Here is a 23,282-nt window from a genome sequence, read left to right on the forward strand (position 1 = left end):
CACTTAACGATATCTGAACAAGAGAGCTTCATCGGAATTGCAACAGCGGTTCTGTGAAAATGTAATTTAATCAGAAGCCACTGTCAGATTTCTGGATTGGGCTGCGCTCAAAGTATCCTGCCTTGGCAAATCGCGCTGTTAAGACAGATGCCCTTTGCAACTACGTGTCTATGTGAGAATGGATTCTCGGCCCTCACTAGCATGAAAACTAAATACAGGCACAGACTGTGTGTGTGGGAAATGATTTAAGACTGAGACTCTCTCCAATACAACCCAACATTGCAGAGTTATGAGCATCCTTTCAAGCGCACCATTCTCATTAACCTGTGGTGAGTTACTCACAATTTTCGATGAACAAATAAGGTTTTATACGTAAGATGGTTAAATAAAGAGCAAAATTATTGATTATTATTATATTATTATTTGTGCCCTGGTCCTATAAGAGCTCTTTGTCACTTCCCACAAGCCAGGTTGTGACAAAAACTCACATTTGTTAAACATAAGTATGAGTGTATCGTATAATGTGTGTGTGGAAGTTTTACAATGATGGCAAAAAACAACATTTGAGAGTGCGCTGAACGTGGTGCGAGAGGGGGTACGCAGCTGGAGGTTGAATGTTTGAAGGGGTCGGTGACTATAAAAAGTTTGGGAAAAACTGGCTCTAGGGGAACTGAACAGACCTTGGGAGCTTTCTACTCACTGATCAACAGAGGAGAGGAAAAAGCATGAAAGCATATAATTATTGTCTCTCTAGGACACAAGCCTCAGATATTACTTCCCTGCTCACTTCACCTTCCTCTGCTTCAGTGGGAGAAAGAAAAATATCTCCCCCAACAGTTACCGTTCATTGACTCCCTCCAAACCTGTGTGAGCATATAAAGAGGAGGCGAGAGCTTTGTCTAATAACTCTTGGCAGAGGTTTGACTGATACTAAACCATTAACAAGCACACTGGGGTATGACAAATACTCCCAGGAATGCTGTATGAATGAGGATCCACCTCACTATGCTCGCTGGATCTGTTTTCCAGGAAAACAGACAGAGACTCCCTCCTAGCTGCATGTGCTGTGCTGCTGTGCGCCACATCATCTACTCTCTCCTGTTTCACTGAGACGGAGTTAATCACTGGGAAAGACACATAACACGCCCATTCAACCAGCCCCACCCCTCTGAACCATCTATGGTCAAGACGGATGATTGCCCAAAATAAAACCACATTCAGCGGTCCAGTTCTGGTCAGCAGTATGCCGTTTATTCACTGAGCTTTAATGTGGTTCTGACAAACCCCGTTTCCCCTGTCTAAGCCACAATTAACACACTGACATCACTTTTATTTTTTGAATGACTATTTCAAACTTGTAAAAGTTGTCCCTTCAAAAAGGATTTCTCAAGACCAACGGAACTACTAGTAAAGCGCCAGGAGTGTTTTGTTTTCGTTTCCAACACCTACATGTACAGTTGAAGTCGGAAGTTTACATACACTTAGGTTGGAGTCATTAACACTTGTTTTTCAACCACTCCACAAATTTCTTGTTAACAAACTATAGTTTTGGCAAGTCGGTTAAGACATCTACTTTGTGCATGAAAGTCATTTTTCCAACAATTGTTTACAGACAGATTATTTCACTTATAATTCACTGTATCACAATGCCAGTGGGTTAGAAGTTTACATACACTAAGTCGACTGTGTCTTTAAACAGCTTGGAAAATTCCAAAGAATTATGTCATGGCTTTAGAAGCTTCTGATAGGCTAATTGACATCATTTGAGTCAATTGGAGGTGTACCTGTGGATGTATTCAAGGCCTACTTTCAAACTCAGTGCCTCTTTGCTTGACATCATGGGAAAATCAAAAGAAATCAGGCAAAAATTGTAGACCTCCACAAGTCTGGTTCAGCCCTGGGAGCAATTTTCAAATGCCTGAAGGTACCACGTTCATCTGTAAAAACAATAGTATGCAAGTATAAACACCATGGGACCCCGCAGCCGTCATACCGCTCAGGAAGGAGACGTGTTCTGTCTCCTAGAGTTGAACGTACTTTGGTGCGAAAAGTGCAAATCAATCCCAGAACAACAGCAAAGGACCTTGTGAAGATGCTAGAGGAAACAGGTGCAAAAGTATCTATATCCACAGTAAAACGAGTCCTATATCGACATAACCTAAAAGACCGCTCAGCAGGGAAGAAGCCACTGCTCCAAAACCACCATAAAAAAAGCCAGACTCCGGTTTGCAACTGCACATGGGGACAAAGATTGTACTTTTTGGAGAAATGTCCTCTGGTCTGATGAAACAAAAATAGAACTGTTTGGCCATAATGACTATTGTTATGTTTGGAGGAAAAAGGGGGATGCTTGCAAGCCGAAGAACACCATCCCAACCGTGAAGCACGGGGTGGCAGCATCATGTTGTGGGGGTGCTTTGCTGCAGGAGGGACTGGTGCACTTCACAAAATAGATGGCATCATTTGGAGGAAAATTATATGGATATATTGAAGCAACATCTCAAGACATCAGTCAGGAAGTTAAAGCTTGGTCGCAAACGGGTCTTCCAAATAGATAATGACCCCAAGCATACTTCCAAAGTTGTGGCAAAATGGCTTAAGGACAACAAAGTCAAGGTATTGGAGTGGCCATCACAAAGCCCTGACCACAATCTTATAGAACATTTGTGGCTACAAACCTGACTCAGTTACACCAGCTCTGTCAGGAGGAATGGGCCGAAATTCACTCAACTTATTGTGGGAAGCTTGTGGAACGCTACCCAAAACGTTTGACCCAAGTTTAACAATTTAAAGGCAATGCTACCAAATACTAACGGAGTGTATGTAAACTTCTGACCCACTGGGAATGTGATGAAAGAAAGAAATAAAAGCTGAAATAAATCATTCTCTCTACTATTATTCTGACATTTCACATTCTTAAAATAAAGCGGCGATCATAACTGACCTAAGAAAGGACATTTTTACTAGGACTAAATGTCAGGAATTGTGAAAAACTGAGTTTAAATGTATTTGGCTAAGGTGTATGTAAACTTCCAACTTCAACTGTATGTATTCAGTTTACATTGTAAATGTCGTGATCTCTGGACCCTAAGAACAGAGTGTTGATTCCCAGCCATCATTCTAGTCATTGTCCTCTTGAGAACAGCTGTTCTTTTGGGTCTATCTGGGAAAGAGTGATGACAAACTTCCTGTCCTAGGGCACTGTTTACACTCCTTCTCCTGGCCGGGGGAGTCACAGCAACCATAGCCAGGGAACAGTGGAGGCTGCTGAGGGAAGAACGGCTCATAATAATGACTGGAATGGAGTATAATGGAATGGTATCAAACCCATGAAAACCATGTTTTCATGCCATTCCATTAACTATATTCCAGCCATTATTATGAGCTGTCCTCCTCTCAGCAGCCTCCACTGCCAGGGAACCACGCCACATTAATGGTAAATGCTCAACTTTTTCCATCCAATGTACAGTAAACGACCTCAGAAAACAAAGTGTTTTGAGTATTCACTCTCAGTGATAATGAGACACGAAAAAGGAGAATACAATCTCACTCCCAGCAGTAAGCTAAAGCAACAGCAAGCACTATATTATGTCCATTATGCAATATTATCTCAACTTCATAGGCCTATTGTTTAATGTCTACCATATGGTATGTATCAACTCTACACCAACATGTATGTTGAACCCATTCAAAATATTGTTTACAAATATTGTGCTGTTCTTACTGGAACACTTGTAGAGTTTGCGTGCCTGTGTGATATCCCCTTTGCTTAGCCTTGTCCTCTGGCCAATCGGCGGTCTCACTCCATTGACATCATAGCGTGGCAGGATTGTGTCCAAGAAGATTCCTCTGCATTTCAGGAGAAGAGACTGAGGTTAGATCAAAACACAACAAAACCAAGAAGGCACTCACACATTCACACTGGCGCGCACACACATTGGTTTAAAGTACTTAAGTAAAAATACTTAAGCAGTTTTTTGGGGTATCTGTAATTTACTTTACTTTTTGACAACTTTTACTTACTATATTCCTACATTCCTAAATAAAAATAATGTACTTTTTACTCCATACATTTTCCCTGACACCCAAAAGTACTCGCTATCCTTAAATGAAAAAACAAGAAAATGGTGCTTTCTGGTTTGCTTAATATAAAGAATGTGAAATGAATTATACTTTTACTTTACTTTAGCTTTTTTAATTGTATTTTTTTGGTATTTTCACCCCTTTTTCTCCCCAATTTCGTGATATCCAATTGGTAGTTACAGTCTTGTCTCATTGCTGCAACTACCGTACGGACTCGGGAGAGGGGAACGTCGAGAGCCATGCGTTCTCAGAAACACAACCCAACCAAGCCACGCTGCTTCTTGACACAATGCCCATTTAACCCGGAAGCCAGCCACACCAATGTGTCAGAGGAAACACCTGGTGACTGTCAGCGTGCACTGCGCCCGGCCCACCACAGGAGTCGCTAGTGCGCGATGGGACAAGGATATCCCTGTCGGCCAAACCCTCCCCCAACCTGGACGACGCTGGGCCAAATGTGCGCTGCCCCATGGGTCTCCCGGTCTCGGGAGAGCCTGGACTCGAACCCAGAATCTCTAGTGGCACAGCTAACAACTGCGATGCAGTGCCTTAGACCACTGCACCACTCGAGAGGCCCTACTTTTAGACTTTTACTCAAGTAGCATTTTACTGGGTGACTTTCACTTGGGTCATTTTCTATTAAAAGGTATCTTTACTTTTAGTCAAGAATGACAATTGGGTACTTTTTCCACCACTGCACACACACTCAGAAAATACATGTTCACTCAGAGGACTCTGGTGAAGCCTAAAGATCCATCAGCCAGCAGCTAAACTGCTGCCAGTAACACTGACAGTAGGCATTATTCAGGGATCTACTGAGGACGCTGAAACTTATGGAAGCATCAGGCCACAGCTTTGCCTGTGTGAGTCTGGCGGCCTGCCAGTAGGTCCTAAGCCAAAGAGTGAGATCTACTGTATGGGGGCAGACAAGGGGCTTGGAGGCCATATAATCCCTGTTTCACTCTCTCTGGATCAGCAAGGGATGCATTTAAAAAGGTGAAGATGTGGAAATAACTCAAATAATAATAAAGATATGTAATAAGCCTTTGAATTCATACGTGTACGAACGAACACATGAGAAAATATGCACAAAATGTTCCCCCCCCATCTGAAACACTGTTATTGTTTTTGGAATTTGGTGCAGAGACACCACCAAATACGCACTGGAACATTCTGCCAGTTAAGAGAGTGGACAGAGTGTGATGCCAAGTCGTGCTGCCCACTGACTGGTTCTCATCAGTGATCTCACTATGGTTTGGCCGAGAGGCGAGGGGGGGGGTTCTTGGTTCATCGCACTCTAGCGACTCCTTGTGGCGGGCCGGGCAGCTGCAGGCTGACTTCAGTTGAACATTGTTTCCTCCGACACATTGGTGCAGCTGGCTTCTGGGTTAAGCGGGTGGGTGTTAATGAGCGTGGTTTGGCGGGTCATGTTTCAGAGGGCGCACGACTCGACCTTTGCCTCTCCCGAGCCCATTGGGGAGTTGCAGAGATGAGACAAAAATCATAATTGAAATTGGGAGAAAAAGGCGGAAAAATACAAAGAAATCTATAATACAAAAAAATTCAAAATAACTAAGTGCCTAACATCTCATATTATTATATAATAACTAACCAATGGACTGTTCCTGGTCAGTGGTCCCCTCTAAGGCTGTAGGAATGTCCTCCTCAGAGGACGTAGGTAGTTCAGACAGGTCTGAGTGTCAGAACTGAACTCACACTGACCTCATGTGTGCTGTACTACTTCCATCTGTACAGGCTGTACAGAACAAAAAGTCCAACACTGCAAACAAAAGCCCTCTGACAACTCTATGGGAAAATCTCAAAATGGATTGATTTGTTGTATGGACAACAACATTTAGCATAAGGATTAAAAGTCAAAAGGAACAAGAACGATTACAAAGAAGTACAAAACTCACACCATGGTGGCTGGCGTTTGGCTTGAAAAGGAACAGTTGATGCCGAAAAAACAGACGTTTTCACACCACTTTCTCACTTGACACTTTGCTAGTTTATCATCTCCTTTTCTCTCTCTGCAATGGCGAGCAAAGGCCCTATCCCTGGCCGTTCCCATGGTGACGTGCCCATCAATGCCAGGCATGTGCAAACAGAACAGCCTGAGCTAACAGTTGAAGCACTGCCTGCCTGTCTGTCTGCCTGCCTGTCTGCCTGCCGTATGCTGGCTGCCGGTGAACAACGCCACTGCAGCCGGTGTCAGAGTAGACAAAGGGCACACTGGAAGGTCTTTATTTGAGTTGGCTCTGCTCCATGCACCAGGCCTTAAAAATGTCCCCAGCGTAGGGGGGCGGATAAAGCCCAGAGTCGGGTAACATGCCCCAGACAAAAAGCATGAGGAGCTGCCTTACTTGCCCCCAGGAGACACTTCAAAACATGAGGGCTGCCCATGAAATCTTCCCAACAACAACCTCAGCAAAGGCCCTGGCTTCCCACGGTGATTTACAGTAAAAACGCTGTGCAAACACACAGGCTAATAATGGGGAAACAAAGGGAGACATTGGGACAGGTACATCAGCCAATCAGAATGCAGGGGAAATGTAAACCGGATCACAAACCTCAGTGACTTGAGAAAAGCTAACAGGAGCACCTTGTCTCCTAATAAGGATCTCTGAAAACACACTGACCACACTCTAGATACATTTTTTCATTGTGGATTGTATCTCTAAACAGTAAAATAATGGTATAAGGCTATATTCAGGGAAAATAGGAATGCTCAGAGTGGTGAAATGACAACAAAGCAGGGAGCATCAACAATCGTAAACCTACTTCATTCTGTCTATACAGTTAGAAAATAAAGGGCCAGACAGCCCATTCTGTGCAGTGGCCTGGCAGTGTTTGTATCCAATCTCAGCCTCCCGGCTTCTCAAAATTCAGTTGCCACGAGCGCATGGCAGTTTATTTGGGACGAGGTCCAGACAGCGAGGCTGCAATAGGAGGCATGGAGGATAGGTCTAGGCTCAGTGAAAAAGAGGGCAGAAAAATAAGAACAAAAGGAGAGCTAACAGCTGGTTCTCATATCAGAGAGCTGTGTAGTAATGATTACAGTCTGGTCTGGCCTGGCCTCCCTCTCCTCCAGCTTTCACTCGCTTTGCGTGTGCCCAGACTCACGTTACAGTCACATTGGGGAGCTGGGGCCTATCAAATCTCTTCCTGCAATTGGGAAAGGGGCATTAAATTGGAACAACAATCACTGGTACCGCTGTCTGTACTGCTAAACAGTTTCACATTTTGTTTGGGAAAATTTGGGTCGAATTGCACAGACGGTACCAAAATTCAATCACACACACACACACACACACACACGGCTGTGGGAGGGAACCTCATGATACTGTGTCAGGATACTCCCCCATTGTCACGCAATCCCCTATAGACTGCCCACTGCCTGACAAAGATTATGTGAAACCTTTATGCTGGGTTTGTATGTATTATACACTGAACAAAAATAGAAAATGCAACAAATTCAAAGATTTTACTGAGTTACAGTTCATATAAGAAAATCAGTCAATTGAAATAAATTCATCAGGCCCTAATCTATGGATTTCACATGACTGGGAATACAGATATGCATCTGTTGGTCACAGATACCTTGGAACACAGGAGTGATGGTTGCTGATAATGGGCCTCTGTACAACTATGTAGATATTCCATAAAACATCTGCCGTTTCCAGCTACAATAGTCATTTACAACATTAACAACGTCTACACTGTATTTCTGATCAATTTGATGTTATTTTAAAATGGACAAAAAAAAAAGCTTTTCATTCTAAAACAAGGACATTTCTAAGTGACCAAACTTTTAACAACATACACTCCCATATCCTTTCTATCAATCACTTCTTCATCCATCTCAAACTATAAAAACTATACTGAACAAAAATATAAACGCAACATGCAACAATTTCGAAGATTTTACTGAATTACAGTTCATATAAGAAAATCAGTCAATTGAAATAAATTCATTAGGCCCTAATCTATGGATTTCACATGACTGGAAATAGAGATATTCATCTGTTGGTCACAGATACCTTAAAAAACAGGTAAGGGCGTGGATCAGAAAACCAGTCAGTGTATGGTGTGACCACCATTTGCCTCATGCAGCGTGACACATCTCCTTCGCATAGAGTTGACCAGGCTGTTGATTGTGGCCTTTGGAATGTTGTTCCACTCCTCTTCAAGTGCTGTGCGAAGTTGCTGGATATTGGCGGGAACTGGAACACACTGTCGTACACGTCGATCCAGAGCATCCCAAACATGCTCAAATGGGTGACATGTCTGGTGAGTATGCAGGCCATGGAAGAACTGGGACATTTTCAGCTTCTAGGAATTGTGTACAGATCCTTGCAACATGGGGCTGTGCATTATCATGCTGAAACATGAGCAAATGCAATTGTGTTCGTTGTCCATAGCTTATGCCTGCTCATACCATAACCCCACCACCTCGGGGCACTCTGTTCACAACATTGGCATCAGCAAACCGCTCGCCCACACGACGCCGTCATCTGCCTGGTACAGTTGAAACCGGGATTCATCTGTGAAGAGCACACTTCTCCATCGTGCCAGTGGCCATCGAATGTGAGCATTTGCTCACTGAAGTTGGTTACGACGCCAAACTGCAGTCATGTTAAGTCCCTGGTGAGGACAGCGAGCACACAGATGAGCTTCCCTGAGATGATTTCTGACAGTGTGTGCAGAAAGTCTTCGGTTTCATCAGCTGTCTGGGTGGCTGCTCTTAGACAATCCTGCAGGTGAAGAAGCCGGATGTTGAGGTCCTGGGCCGGTGTGGTTACATGTGGTCTGCAGTTGTGAGGCCGGTTGGACGTACTTCCATATTCTCTAAAACAATGATGGATGCGCCTTATGGTAGAGAAATAAACATTAAATTATCTGGAAACAGCTCTGGTGGACATTCCTGCAGTCAACATGCCATTTGCACACTCCCTCAAAAAACTTGAGACATCTGTAGCATTGTGTTGTGTGACAAAACTGCACATTTTAGAGTGGACTTTTATTGTCCCCAGCACAAGGTGCACCTGTGTAGTGATTATGCTGTTTAAACATCTTCGTGATATGCCACACATGTCAGGTGGAGGAATTATCTTGGCAAATGAGAAATGCTCACTAACAGGGATGTACAAATGTGTACACAGAATTTGAGATAATTTATCTTTTTGTGCGTATGGAACATTTCTGGGATCTTTTATTTCAGCTCATGAAAACATGGGACCAACACTTTACATGTTGCGTTTATATTTTTTGTTCAGTATATAATTACAATGACACCTCAGTCCCAAGTGGATTTGTTTGGCCATGCTTTGATCCAACGGAAACAGTGCTGAACTGCAGCCCCCAAAAAATGAGAATGGATGGACACAACCCAAAATAGCATGCAGTAGTCAGAGGGTGGGCTGGTCCAAACCTCAAACAGCCACTATAACACCACTGTCTCGGTCTGGGGCAGATACATCAGACAGGGAATCTGGAAGAAAGAGGTCAGCTAGCACCCACGGACAAACTGGCACGGTGGAGTATCATTAAGATTATGACACATTCACTGCTCTCCTTTTCAAGCCTACTTCAAGGCCAAAAATACTTTTTTTTTGTCAAATAGCAGCAGCATGTACTACAACAGCATTAGGAGAGTTTCGATGGTTTTTTTCTTAATCCTTAGATACATTCTACAGAGAAAAATCTTAAGAGGAAAAAGTAAGATAATATGAGACAAAAGCTTTCTTAACACATCCCATCTATGTGGCCATGAAAAAAATCTGGGAAAGAATGCATATATCTGATGTGATTTATTACACTCCTTACGTCCTTACTCTTCTATTAAACACTGCACAAACCGTCTTTGACGCCTTGATCACAAATGCAACAATAGATCAATTAAATAAACTATTTTATTGCAAAATCTATAGCCTGCAGTCAGAACGCACCTGGAAACAGGATCAGTTTGATTCTGTACTCTGAGATTTGGCTTGTCAAGTCAATGTCTGGGAAATAACAGTACATATGTCTCCATTCCCCCATACCTAAACATGTTCATCTGATCATTAGTGTTTGACCTAAATCCCGCTAACACCTGGGAGCCATGAAGCTAGCCAGCAGACACCTCAGGAATAAAACCCTATAACTGCCAGGTATGTGGGATCATGTTGCTAACGACGATCAAAGCCTCTTCAAAAGAGGCCATATGTGGCATAATGAGGCAGTTCACGCTATGAGAGGAGAGCTTTTACAAGGAACTTCACAGGATGTATGAAAGTGACACGCAGCCTGATGCAGCAGGGCCATTGGTGCTAGCTGCTCTACCTAAACCTGAAACTGGGGATGGATGTGAAGGTTTACTGGGCTGCTGCTACACTCCAGCAGCAGGAGCCAACCAGGGGAGGGATAATTGGAACAACCTGTGGCTGTGGGTAAAAGCTAGCTCATCAAAAGTAAGACATAATCAAACCTCATCCATAAATGCCCCCCCCCCCCTTACTACATAGCTGCCACTGGACAGCATCCTCACTGAGAGACTTAGCTATCTGAAAGGCTACCTGGAAGAAATGAATATGATATATGCTCAACCCCATTATGAAGAACAGATAAGCATTGTATTACATGGGGGTTGGTAGGCAGGCTCTACTCACAGTACAGATGGACTGGGTAAGGTGGACATGAGGCTATACAATATCAAAAAGTTGGCGCTGTCTAGGAAAACTTGGTAAATCAGAAACAATACCATGATCGAAATGGAAAGCTCTGTAACTCCGCTCTTTCAACTCTATTGACATGTTACTCCAGATTACACTATTTTATCCTGAAATCCCATTACAAGGACGAGCAATAAAATCCTATCTGAATCTCACTGCATGCTAAAATGTAAGCGGTGACCGATGAGAGAGTTAAAAGATCCAAGGCAAAATAAACTTGTGGAAGAAAGAGAGAAAAAGGTCAAGACTCTCAAGAAGTCATATATTCTGCAGCTGTTCTTCCTTAAAGCCAAGGCAATGACACATTCATGAAGTCCAAGTGTTGTTTATTGAAATTTGTCCTGCTTCCCTGTACTTAAAACTCTTCAGATTCTGTCTCCCAAGCTAAGAATGTCAGCAGGTCAATAATTTAATAGTACACTTTCAAAATAAAGGGTATGGTTAGGGTACAGTATTCTTTCCTGGGGTACAGGTAACTGCCAAAATAATGGAAACACTTCAGTAAATGAGGGCTACAAAGTATATTGAAAGCAGGTGCTTCCACACAAGTGTGCTTCCTGAGTTAATTAAGCAAATAACATCACATCATGCTTAGGGTCATGTATAAAAATGCTGGGCAGGCCATTATAAAACACCAAATTATGGAATTTCTCATGGACGAATGCTGTCACATCCCTCCAATAGAGTTCCAGACACTTGTAGAATCTATGACAAGGTGCATTGAAGCTGTTCTGGCTCGTGGTGGCCCAACGTCCTATTAAGACACGTTATGTTGGTGTTTCCTTTATTGTGGCAGTTACCTGTACCTTCAGAGGTGCACATATGATCTCACATGGTACTGTTCAATACCTATTAGGGTACATGTGCGGTTAATCTAGTATAATGGCACATTTTTGTAACCAATACTTTGAATATAAAAAGGTACAATCATCACGCACTCTCAAAAAAGGGGTACTGTGAAGGTACATTTTTGTTACCCAGGATGGAGGCGTGGATTAGTTATTTATTTTTGGCCACCCGTGAGTGAAAGTGTTGTACCAGTTTAAGTGGTCTATGGTTATGTTAATTGAAGTTTGTGCATGTCCGTTGACAGTTCTGAAGTCTATAAAGGCTTACATAAATGCATGTGACAAATACAGGGTAAGCTGTAATTAATACTGTACCAACCTTAACCCAACACTGAGCGACCTTTTCAAAGAGGTAGAGACTTCTTGGCGTAACTGTTAAGGTGTTGGCTTGACAGTCGCTGGACCCAGATTCAAGTCCTGGTCGGGGCTACCCACCGAATTCACTCCATTGGTGTCAGAAGTGGGATAGTGGTAGTGTGAGCGATTAACCGAAATTTAATTTGGCTATTTTTCGTTTTTTAAATAACTAATTGATCAACATCGGTTACTTTATTTGAATTCCATTTCGTTCGTTTTTTTCCTGTGAGCTTGATGCTCAGTTTCTGTAGAGATAAATCAGATCAAGCCCGAACTGTGCGATGTAGTAGGGAGCTGTAGTTTCAAACAGGCCAAAATTCGACATAGTTCAGCGCAGAAAACGTGGTAATTAACTACAATGACCATAATACATTGTGCGCCTGCTTGCTTGTCTGGTCTGTGTGGAGCAGACAGAGAGACCTCGTTGACGACGATAAGAGAGAATGCGCAAGAGGGATAGAAAGCAGTTGCTTTGCGAGGTATCTCTACCTGAAAATACATGATTTAAGTGTTTGATAGTTGGTATTCAGAAGTCATAAAAGAATACCTTATTTACTACTTTGAAGAACTACTAAAATAATTTTTAAAAAGTGATTTGTCAGACAGCATAGGCAGCAGCTCTATAGATATACAATGATGACTTGGAATGAAATAAGAAATGAATCAAAGATAACAAATATTTTATTGAAGTAATGTGAATAAATGATGGTTAGTAAATGATAGGCAGTAATGGGCAGTCACTACCATCATGGGACATTTATTAATTGTTTTATTCTATGTTGTTACAGCATTCAACCCACATAATGCATGGTGCATTTAATGTAAAAACAAAATGAAACCGAAACCAAACTGATCTCAAACAGCACTAATCACTAGATAGCGGAGAGGCGTGTACACGAGGGACTTTATATTGTTTTTGCCACTTAAAATAAACTATTTTGTTACTGGTGGTACCCTACAAAGGCAAATATATACCTTTTCCTTTTAAGGTATGAACTACAAGTGTAAAACTATATACCTAATGGTACAACGGATGTACCTTACAGGGTACCACTACAGTGACAAGAGTTTATACCCATCTAAGTACAATTCTGTACTTTTTTTCTGAGAGTGTGTTAAAGGACTCTAAACTTCAACTTGTGCAACCTTTCATACGCATTGAAGTCAGCCCCTGGCACTGAAATGAAACAAAGTAATGAAATTAAAGAGACTTTGACACATTAGTAAATCTATGAATAGGGCTGTTGCGGTAACGGTATTACCACCACACTAATAGTCATGACCGCAGTCAAATTCCATGTGACCGTTGAGTCACGGTAATCTCCTCTTATGCACTCTGGACATGCATTGGTAGTACCCAACACGCGAACCATCATCAGGTCACGAATGGCCTGGTACTCAATGCTCTATTGCCCCTCTAACCACTCTGACATCAATGCAAATGCGATCAAATTCACATCAAACACATCATCAAAACAGTATCATGCTTTTAAAACTCACCTTTAGGCTACATTTGTTTGACCTCACTGTGCTGATCAAGTTGAAGAAAGAAGTTCAACAGGTTGAAACTGAGTGTTAAACATGGTCATTGTGGATGTTATTTCAAAGCCAAACATAAGGAAATGGACAGCGCTTTCTAAGGTGATGATTAATACAAAGCATTTAAGATGTTGCAGGTAGAACACCCATACGTAGAGGCCTATATATGACCCCAAGCACAAAAAAATAAACCTGAATTAAAATAATGATTGTGCGTTTTTAAAATACATAGTCTACCGCATATTAGGCACGACAAAAAACATAATTGGTCTGGCTTATACTCCAAAATTAAACAAATTCTAGTAATGGCCTTTGAATGTAGACTGTATTGTTATGCATACTGGATGGACTGGTTACCTTCTGCTACGCTGCAAACATTTGTATTGGATTTTGAATAGCCTAGTAATAGAGCATGTTTTAGATTTTCATAATTAATAGGCTGACACATGACCTTCAGCTATAGACTCTTACCACTGTACGTTTCCATTTCCTCCTCTCCTTCATTCCTTTCTCCAGCGCCAAGAGATAAGGGTTGTCAACAGTTTAATTAAATATGTTTAGTGGTGAAAACATGTTACTATCAATATTCCCCGAACAGATTTCACTTGCTTTCCCAAATGAGCACTGGTTAGCTGCAGGAACATGGTTGGAGAGGCCATTGCATACAGAGTTTGGTCGGAATATCACCTGTCGCACAGCGAGAGGCTGCATGCTCCTCAAACACTGGTTGATTCGTGAAGTGAAATAAGTGTTCTTATAAGCCCACACATTTCTATATTCAATCCGTTGTGAAATCGGAGTTTTGTTGGTTGCCACTAAAAAGAGGAGGACCCCAGCTGTTATTATAAAACCAGAGTAGCCTACCTGGCATGATTTAAACTGTGGGAAAGCGGCCTCCATTCGCTATTCCAATGCATACGGATGACATGTCTTTTTTCCCCCTTCCATTCTAAATATGATTTTTTTTACATATTAATAAAGATAAGATTACATTGAGAATAGTCTGATGAGTAAAAATATGATCACTTGATGAGAGAATAGGGTGCGCAGCCTGATGCAAGGAACAGAGCTCAAGCTTTTTTTGCAACTTTTTCAAATAGTCAATAAGCCTATTAGATGCATCATGCAGCCCATATACGTTTTGATTTCTAAGACATTTTAAGGTTTGTATAATTCACAACTAAATTTGCCAAACACACTACATGTACAAAAGTATGTGGACACCTGCTCGTCGAATATCTCATTCCAAAATCATGGGCATTAATATGGAGTTGGTCCCCCCTTTGCTGCTATAACAGCCTCCATTCTTCTGGGAAGGCTTTCCAGAAGATGTTGGAACATTGCTGCAGGGACTTGCTTCCATTCAGCCACAAGAGCATCGGTGAGGTCGGGCACTTAAGTTGGGCGATAAGGCTTGGCTCACAGTCGGCGTTCCAATTCATCCCAAAGGGGTTCGATGGGGTTGAGGTCAGGGCTCTACAGTAGAGGTCGACCGATTAATCGGAATGGCCGATTAATTAGGGCCAATTTCACGTTTTCATAACAAATCGGTATTTTGGACCCCAATTTGCCAATTTTTTTTTTTTAAACCTTTAACTAGGCAAGTCAGATTAAGAACACATTCTTATTTTCAATGACGGCCTAGGAATGGGGGTTAACTGCCTTGTTCAGCGGGGATTCGGGGATTCGTTTTTTGCAACCTTCTGGTTACTAGTCCAACGCTCTAACCACCTGCCTTACATTGTACTCCACGAGGAGCCTGCATGGCAGGCTGACTACCTGTTACGCGAGGGCAGCAAGAAGCCAAGGTAAGTTGCTAGCTAGCATTAAACTTATCTTATAAAAAACTATCAATCTTAACATAATCACTAGTTAACTACACATGGTTGATGATATTACTAGTTTATCTAACGTGTCCTGCGTTGCATATAATCGATGCAGTGCCTGTTAATTTCTCATCGAATCACAGCCTACTTCGACAAACGGGTGATGATTTAACAAGCACATTTGCGAAAAAAAATCACTGTCGTTGCACTAATGTACCTAACCATAAACATCAATGCCTTTCTTTAAAATCAATACACAAGTATATATTTTTAAACCTGCATATTTAGTTAATATTGCCTGCTAACATGAAATTGTGTCACTGCTTTTGCGTTCATTGCCTGGCTCGTTGCGAACTAATTTGCCAGAATTTTATGTAATTATGACATACCATTGAAGGTTGTGCAATGTAACAGGAATATTTAGACTTAGGGATGCCACCCGTTAGATTAAATACGGACCGGTTCCGTAGAAAAAAACGTTTTGTTTTCGAGATGATAGTTTCCGGATTTGACCATATTAATGTCCTAAGGCTCGTATTTCTGTGTGTTTATTATATTATAATTAAGTCTATGATTAGATAGAGCAGTCTGACTGAGCGGTGGTAGGCACCAACAGGCTCGTAAGCATTCATTCAAACAGCACTTTCGTGCGTTTTGCCTGCAGCTCTTCGCAATGGATTGCGCTGTTTATGACTTCAAGCCTGTCAACTCCCAAGATTAGGCTGGTGTAACCGATGTGAAATGGCTAGCTAGTTAGCGGGTGCGCGCTAATAGCGTTTCAAACGTCACTCGCTCTGAGACTTGGAGTAGTTGTTCCCCTTGCTCTACATGGGTAACGCTGCTTCGAGGGTGGCTGTTGTCGATGTGTTCCTGGTTCGAGCCCAGGTAGGAGAGGGACGGAAGCTATACTGTTACACTGGCAATACTAAAGTGCCTATAAGAACATCCAATAGTCAAAGGTATATGAAATACAAATCGTATAGAGAGAAATAGTCCTATAATTCCTATAATAACTACAGCCTAAAACTTCTTACCTGGGAATATTGAAGACTCATGTTAAAAGGAACCACCAGCTTTCATATGTTCCCATGTTCTGCACAAGGCACTTAAACGTTAGCTTTCTTACATGGCACATATTGCACTTTTACTTTCTTCTCCAACACTTTGTTTTTGCATTATTTAAACCAAATTGAACATGTTTCATTATTTATTTGAGGCTAAATTGATTTTATTGATGTATTATATTAAGTTAAAATAAGTGTTCATTCAGTATTGTTGTAATTGTCATTATTACAAATACATTTAACAAAATTATTTAGTGTTAAAAAAAATATATATTATTTGCCCGATGGATCGGTATCGGCTTTTTTGGTCCTTCAATAATCGGTATCGGCGTTGAAAAATCATAAATCGGTCGACCTCTACTCTACAGGCCAGTGAAGTTCTTCCATACTTATCTCGACAAACCATTTCTGTGTTGGCATAAAGGGATCGGGAGACAGGCGCAGGAATGTGTAATAGAGGTTTTTATTGGCCCAAATTACAGCGTGCCTTGTAAAGGCACGGAGACGAAGACCACACAAACACATATACAAAACACAGGGTTGAAACCCAAACAAAACAGCGAGGAGTACCTCGAATAAATACACCGGGGTGAGACCCGTAACATACACGCACACAATGATGCCACACGGGACGAGACCCGTAATCATCTGCGCAATACAAGTGGCACGAAAGCCAAAAGACAGGTACTCACACGACCTACGGACATTGTAACAATAATCGACAGGATAATGGTGAACAAAGGGCACACTTATACAATTATTAATCAATGGGAACGGGGACCAGGTGTGCTTAATGACAGTTACGGAGGGATCCGTGACATTCTGTATGGACCTCGCTTTGTGCACGGGGGCATTGTCATGCTGAAAGGGCCTTCCCCTAACAGTTGCCACAAAGTTGGAAGCACAGAATCATCTAGAATGTCATTGTATGCTGTAGCATTAAGATTTCCCTTCACTGGAACTAAGGGTCCTAGCCCGAACCATGAAAAACAGCCCCAGACCATTATTCCTCCTCCACCAAACTTTACACTTGGCACTATGCATTCGGACAGGTAGTGTTCTACTGGCACTCGCCAAACCCAGATTCGTCCGTTGGACTGCTTGGCATTGTGCATGGTGAACTTAGGTTAAAGTGCGGCTGCTCGGCCATGGAAACGGACAGTTCTTGTGATGTCGTTGCTTCCAGAGGCAGATTGGAACTCGCTAGTGAATGTTCAAACCGAGGACAGCTACGCGCTTCAGGACTCGGCAGTCCCGTTCTGTGATCTTGTGTGGCCTACCACTTCGCGGCTGAGCCATTGTTGCTCCTAGACATTTCCACTTCACAATAACAGCACGTACGGTTGACTGGGGCAGCTCTAGCAAGGCAGATATTTGACGAACTTGTTGGAAAGGTAGCATCCTATGACGGTGCCACGTTGAAAGTCACTGAGCTCTTCAGTACAGGCCATTCTACTGCCAATGTTTGTTTACCAAGATTGCTTGGCTGTGTGCTCGATTTTATACACTTGTCAGCAATGGATGTAATAGCCAAATCCATTCATTTGAAGGGGTGTCCACATACTTTCAGTGTAACTCTAAATCTAGCGTATAGGACCTATTTCAAATTCTAACTTTTAAGCTCAACATAGCCACTTCATATGCGCACACGCTCCAGAATGGTAGAAATATCCTTTCTAAAATTGTAGAATATAAAATTAAATAATGGCACGGGACATATAAGCATATCTTGTCTGCTAAATGAACAAGCCTACAGCCTATGTCATTGAGCATAGCCAGATAACATACAATAGGCAGACTAATATTCGGTTCTTCTGAAATACAGTTTCTTTAGACCTGCTTAAAATAAATAATGATGGTGTATAATAAATGGATTTATTAGACTTAAAAAAATTGGATGTTCCAAAGGTGAGCATTTGCATGACAATAACCGGCTTACAAAATGTCCTGACCGCCACAGCCCCAACTATGAAGAGATCAAACTTCCAGCAGTAACATAGAACAGATATGGAGAGAAACATTAAGAGAGCAAAAGTTACATAGTCTGGGAATCTGCTCTCTGACCTAGATTGCAACTGGTTTCTATGATGTCTGTTCTGCTGTGTATGAAGTGGACCTTAGCCCAGTTCCTACCTTGAGAATGTATTCCTGGCATAGTGCATGATGCTGTCAAAGTCATACACTTCTCCCATAGAGTCCACCTCCCCTGGCTCCATCTTCAAGAAGTTATACTCCTGTCCTGTGAATAGAAGCAAGAAAACAGAAGCTGAAACCTACCCCTACCTCAAATACTGTACCAGCAAACTGAATGGCAAAAGTGAGTGGCTATCACCTAGAAAGGGAAAACTATGTTCATCACAGAATCATGTGATGGTCTCATCATCGAGCCATAAAATAAGCTGATCTCATATGACATCTCTCCATGTTAGATGAGTGGGCTGTTCCATCCACAGTTGTCTTACCTGGCTGGATGTTGTCCCTGATGATGCTGACATGTTCGTCTCTGTCGGGCCGGGTGTGCTCGTGCCAGAAACCAATCACATGGCCAAGCTCATGAACCACTATTCCAAACTTGTCACAGTTCTTTCCAATGGAGATGGCCTGTGGACCGCCACCCCTGCGGCCCACATAGGAACAGCACCTGCAGGTTCCAACACACAGAACACAGATCAGGGACAGGTCAACAGGCAAGGTAACAAGCTAGTGCCCAAGACTGTGGTAACTGGCTACATAGAAGACACAAAGATGACAGTGTTAGCGCAAGAGGGGCCATCTTGCTTACCATGGTACTATCTAAGTGCTACATTTATGTCTACAGATCAATCATGTAACAAGAACTTTGTGAACTTCGTGTTACACCGGATATATAGAGCTTTACTTCCACAAACATGCAAGTGTAAACCAGAGGCAGTGAACAAATAACGAATAAGTCAAGGGAAGGAATCCCTGTTCGTAGAGAGACGCAGGGTCTGACTGCAACAGTTTGTGGTTCAACTGGCATCTCTTATTTTTGTACTTTTTACCACTTTCTCTCCCAATTTTGTGATATCGAATTGGTTGTTACAGTCTTGTCTCATCGATGCAACTCCCGTGTGGACTCTGGAGAGTCAAAGGTTGAGAGCCGCGCATCCTCCGAAACACGACCCCGCCAAGCCGCACTGCTTTTTGACACACTGCTCGCTTAACACGGAAGCCAGCCACACCAACATGTCGGAGAAAACACTGTACAGCTGGCAACCGCGGTCAGCATGCATGCGCCCGGCCTGCCACAAGGAGTCGCTAGAGCGCGATGGGACAAGGACATCTCAGCCGGCCAAACCCTCCTCTAGCCGGACGACGCTGGGCCAATTGTGTGCCGCCTCATGGGTCTCCCGGTCGCAGCCGGCTGTGACACAGCCCGGGATCGAATACAGTGGTGATATTCATTGATGCGTGCTTCACTGTAGATGGAGGGTTACAGTGTGTGACCGTAAAGGCTGGCTGCAGACTGCAGGGCTCTTTCTCTCCCTCCCTGACATGAAAGGCTCAGTGTGGGAGCCCGGTCCATGGGCACACACCGCGCCCCTGTGGGCCAACCAGCCTCTCTCTAATTACTATGAACCCAGCCAGGCTCTCCTGAGATGGGTCTTGAACTTTGCACAGGACAGATGGGGCCTGCTGAATATGCAGCAGGCCAGCCCAGAGCTCAGGCATTCCCACTGCTAACCGCAGCCGCCTGCGTGGATAATGTCATCCCTGTTACTCTGGAGGCCAGTTACCAGGAAAAAAATGGCTATCAACAGCTGGGTGGAAAAAGGGCAGTTTATGTTCCATATCCGCACTTTAATATGCTCTTCTTGGTAACTGATGTACTGTGTGTGCACAGAGTCAGAATGTAACACCATCAACGCTGCTACAGTTTTTGTGTAAACTCATTTGAACTTAAAAACATGCATAGCTGGGAAAAGGACCAACTATATCACACGGAATAAAAGCTGGCAGGTTATGATAAAGCTTATGATAAAGCTGAGGAGGTCTCCCTTGGATGCCATTCAAAAAAAACATGTGCTCAGTGAAAGATGAATCAGGACTATGAGGCACAGCAAGCATTTCTCGGGCCTGAATGGCCGTCTTTCCCAGGACTTGCAAGGGGCTGCAATTACCACAATTCATGCAGACAGAGGGGATGAGCAAGCACTAAAGGCCGATGGAGGAGAGGTAAGGAAAAGTACTTAAGCGATAAATCATTATGGCTGTGTGGATAAAGGAGTGTCACGTGTGAGCAGGCTGACCAGTTAGACTTCCTTCCTGAGGGATGCGAGCCTAGACCTCCATGGACTCACCCACATGGCCGGTAGGTGAACACAATGTAGCTCTCCTCTGTTGTCCTCTCCATAAAGGTCACACAGGTGTGCTTCTCCCAGTGACGCATGGCCTGGCGGAATATCGCCCGCTGGCTGCCTGAATGTGACGGGAAGAAGGGAGATCAGTGAGGCTGACGAACATAAGACACACGTAAAAAGGAGGATAAAATACTGTACCAATGCTGACAGCTTGCTCGTAGTTCTAGATCCACTGCCAAATTGATCCCAAGTAAAGTTAATCAAATGTTTTATGTACAATAGCTGCAAAGACATTCATTTTAATGTAGGTACTGTGAATGCAAGTATGCTGAACAGACACCAGCTGCCACCTTTTAGTAGGGAACTATATTATAGGGCTCATATGAGAACCATAGGGAAAGTAAACATCAGTGATGATGTGGGACTTACCACTGAAGTTCCCACTGATGACATAGGGAATGACACCTTCTGGCCACACCCTCTCAGGCCTGGAGGTTGCTGCCCTTTTCCTGCGGTGTGATCCTTGCCGGTTTGGCACCGCTATGTTTCGACTGGTCTCATTGGCAGAAGACCCTGTCATTCACAAAACCCAGCCAAAGATGAAGTTTATACAATATAATCATAATCAAAAAGTTAAACTACGGTGAGAACATGGTAAAAACCAACCACCTTTTTGTGGAATCTAGAATGGGCCGTAACAGATATTATTGAGTGAGAAAGTGACCTGTTATGTGAATTGACAGTTCAGTTCACACAGACCATAAAATACAGACCATGAGAAACTTAAACATTTGAGACTACCACTTTTCAGCTGTTCCTAAATGGTAAAGAGATAATAACGACAATGAAGAGTGCTTTATAACTCCTGTTGAGCATTTTCTAAAGAGCCTTCATAAACACTTTGAGAGTGCTGGTGATAAACATGCTGTTAGTTTATAACAGGTGTCATGGCCAACCAAGTGTTGGAGCCGAGCCATCACGTGGTGCTGAGTGGTTCATGCATAGTGCACATCTTCCTGGCAGATGCACTGATGCACAGAGTTGCAAAGCCTCCTTTTATAATTGGCCTTGAGGTGGGAAAATGTGGGAACTATTTAACTGTATTAAAGCTTTTTTCTTGGAATTGTTAGTATTGTGTCATTAAATGACAATTCCACCCCAAAACTATCATTTGGTATTTGTTTCATTAGTCCATTGTTAATTTAGTACCAAAATGTTTTTCATGTCAGCAATCAAGTTGTCAAGATATGTAACTTTCAAAATACAGAATAATGCAAAATGCAGCATCATATGATACAAAATGCTTCATACGGGCCGAATTTTGAAGGTTTTGGTACATATCTTGACAACTTGATTGCTGACAAGCAAAACCTTTTGAGACTATATCAACAATGGACTAATGAAACAAATACTAAATGTTTTTAGGTGGAGTTTTCCTTTAAGGAGACATTTTAGTCAGCACTATATAATAGCACATGCATAATAAATGGAGTCAGACTTTTAGAACTGGTGACAGGCACGTTTATAAGAAAATGCAAGCTTTAGACTCAGGCCTAGTGCCATAGGCTTATAGTCTCAATGACCATGACTGGGTCAGCCTCACAGCTCTTGCTCACCTGTGGTTGTCTGATTGAAGGTCTGGACGGTCCGCTGGACCATGTTTATAACCCGGTCCACCTTAAACATGCGCATGTCCTCCTCATCCAGAGCAATGTCTCCCCAAAAGGCAGCTGAAACAGACACCGAGAGAGAAAGCATATCAGACATATTTAAGGTGTTTTCACAATATTGGACATCGTTTTGCACCGTCCATTAGCCTCAAGGGTTTCCTGCTCTGCAGTCAGACAAACCACGTGGATCACATAGACAGCCATTCAAACCAAGGGTGAAAAAGCTAGACATTGATACACACGCACACAACCAAACACAATCCCGCCCCTCTCTTTAGCCCTCTCTCCCTCGCTCTCAAACAGACACACAGAGTTGTGAAACAGCAGTTATGTGAATGTTTGAATAACAGGAGAGGAGTGCGGTCTGAATCTCAGAGCTCTATAAGCTCCAAGCTAAATAAATCATATTATCATGGGATGGAACATATCTGTATGACATTCAATGGAGGACATATGAAATCAATTAATAAGAGCGACATTCAAAAGCTTTTAGAGCAGCATACCCCAGATGTGCTGGGTCAATCCAGTTGCCGCTAAGAGAACTGAGGGAAAATGTCATGTCCTGATATTCTTCTACTGTTAATTAGTCCTCAAGCAGACCTAATACTGCGAGTTGCTGCCTCGATACTGTATATGGGGCACCTTGAACAAGTAATAGGTTTTTAAATGAGGCCAAGGAGAAGGAAAAATAACCAAAAAGTCACCCTTTATGAGGAATATGCTTTATGGGATTCTTTTCTAAAATGCCCTATTTCTGTAGCAGTTAGGGTAGGAGTCCTCTCCACAGAGACACGCCGCTCTGTTTTACAAGCTTTCAACACCAGCACGTTTGCTGGATTTACAGCCTGTTCTTTGTGAAG

General features: G+C 42.7%; 1 protein-coding gene across 1 annotated transcript in view; it reads right to left on the reverse strand.

The window, feature by feature from the left end:
• The window catches only part of LOC106579847 (bone morphogenetic protein 1), a 55,519-nt gene that overhangs the window by 21,932 nt on the left and 10,305 nt on the right, over positions 1-23,282 (reverse strand). The window contains exons 2-7 of the mRNA XM_014160135.2: positions 22,369-22,482; positions 21,182-21,325; positions 20,753-20,870; positions 18,893-19,071; positions 18,564-18,669; positions 3,725-3,849 (exon numbers count right to left, since the gene is read on the reverse strand). Of these exons, the coding sequence (XP_014015610.1) occupies positions 3,725-3,849; positions 18,564-18,669; positions 18,893-19,071; positions 20,753-20,870; positions 21,182-21,325; positions 22,369-22,482 (786 nt within the window). The remainder of the gene's footprint in view (positions 1-3,724; positions 3,850-18,563; positions 18,670-18,892; positions 19,072-20,752; positions 20,871-21,181; positions 21,326-22,368; positions 22,483-23,282) is intronic.

The sequence above is a fragment of the Salmo salar genome, chromosome ssa20, assembly GCF_905237065.1.
Source record: "Salmo salar chromosome ssa20, Ssal_v3.1, whole genome shotgun sequence".
Taxonomy (NCBI): domain Eukaryota; kingdom Metazoa; phylum Chordata; class Actinopteri; order Salmoniformes; family Salmonidae; genus Salmo; species Salmo salar.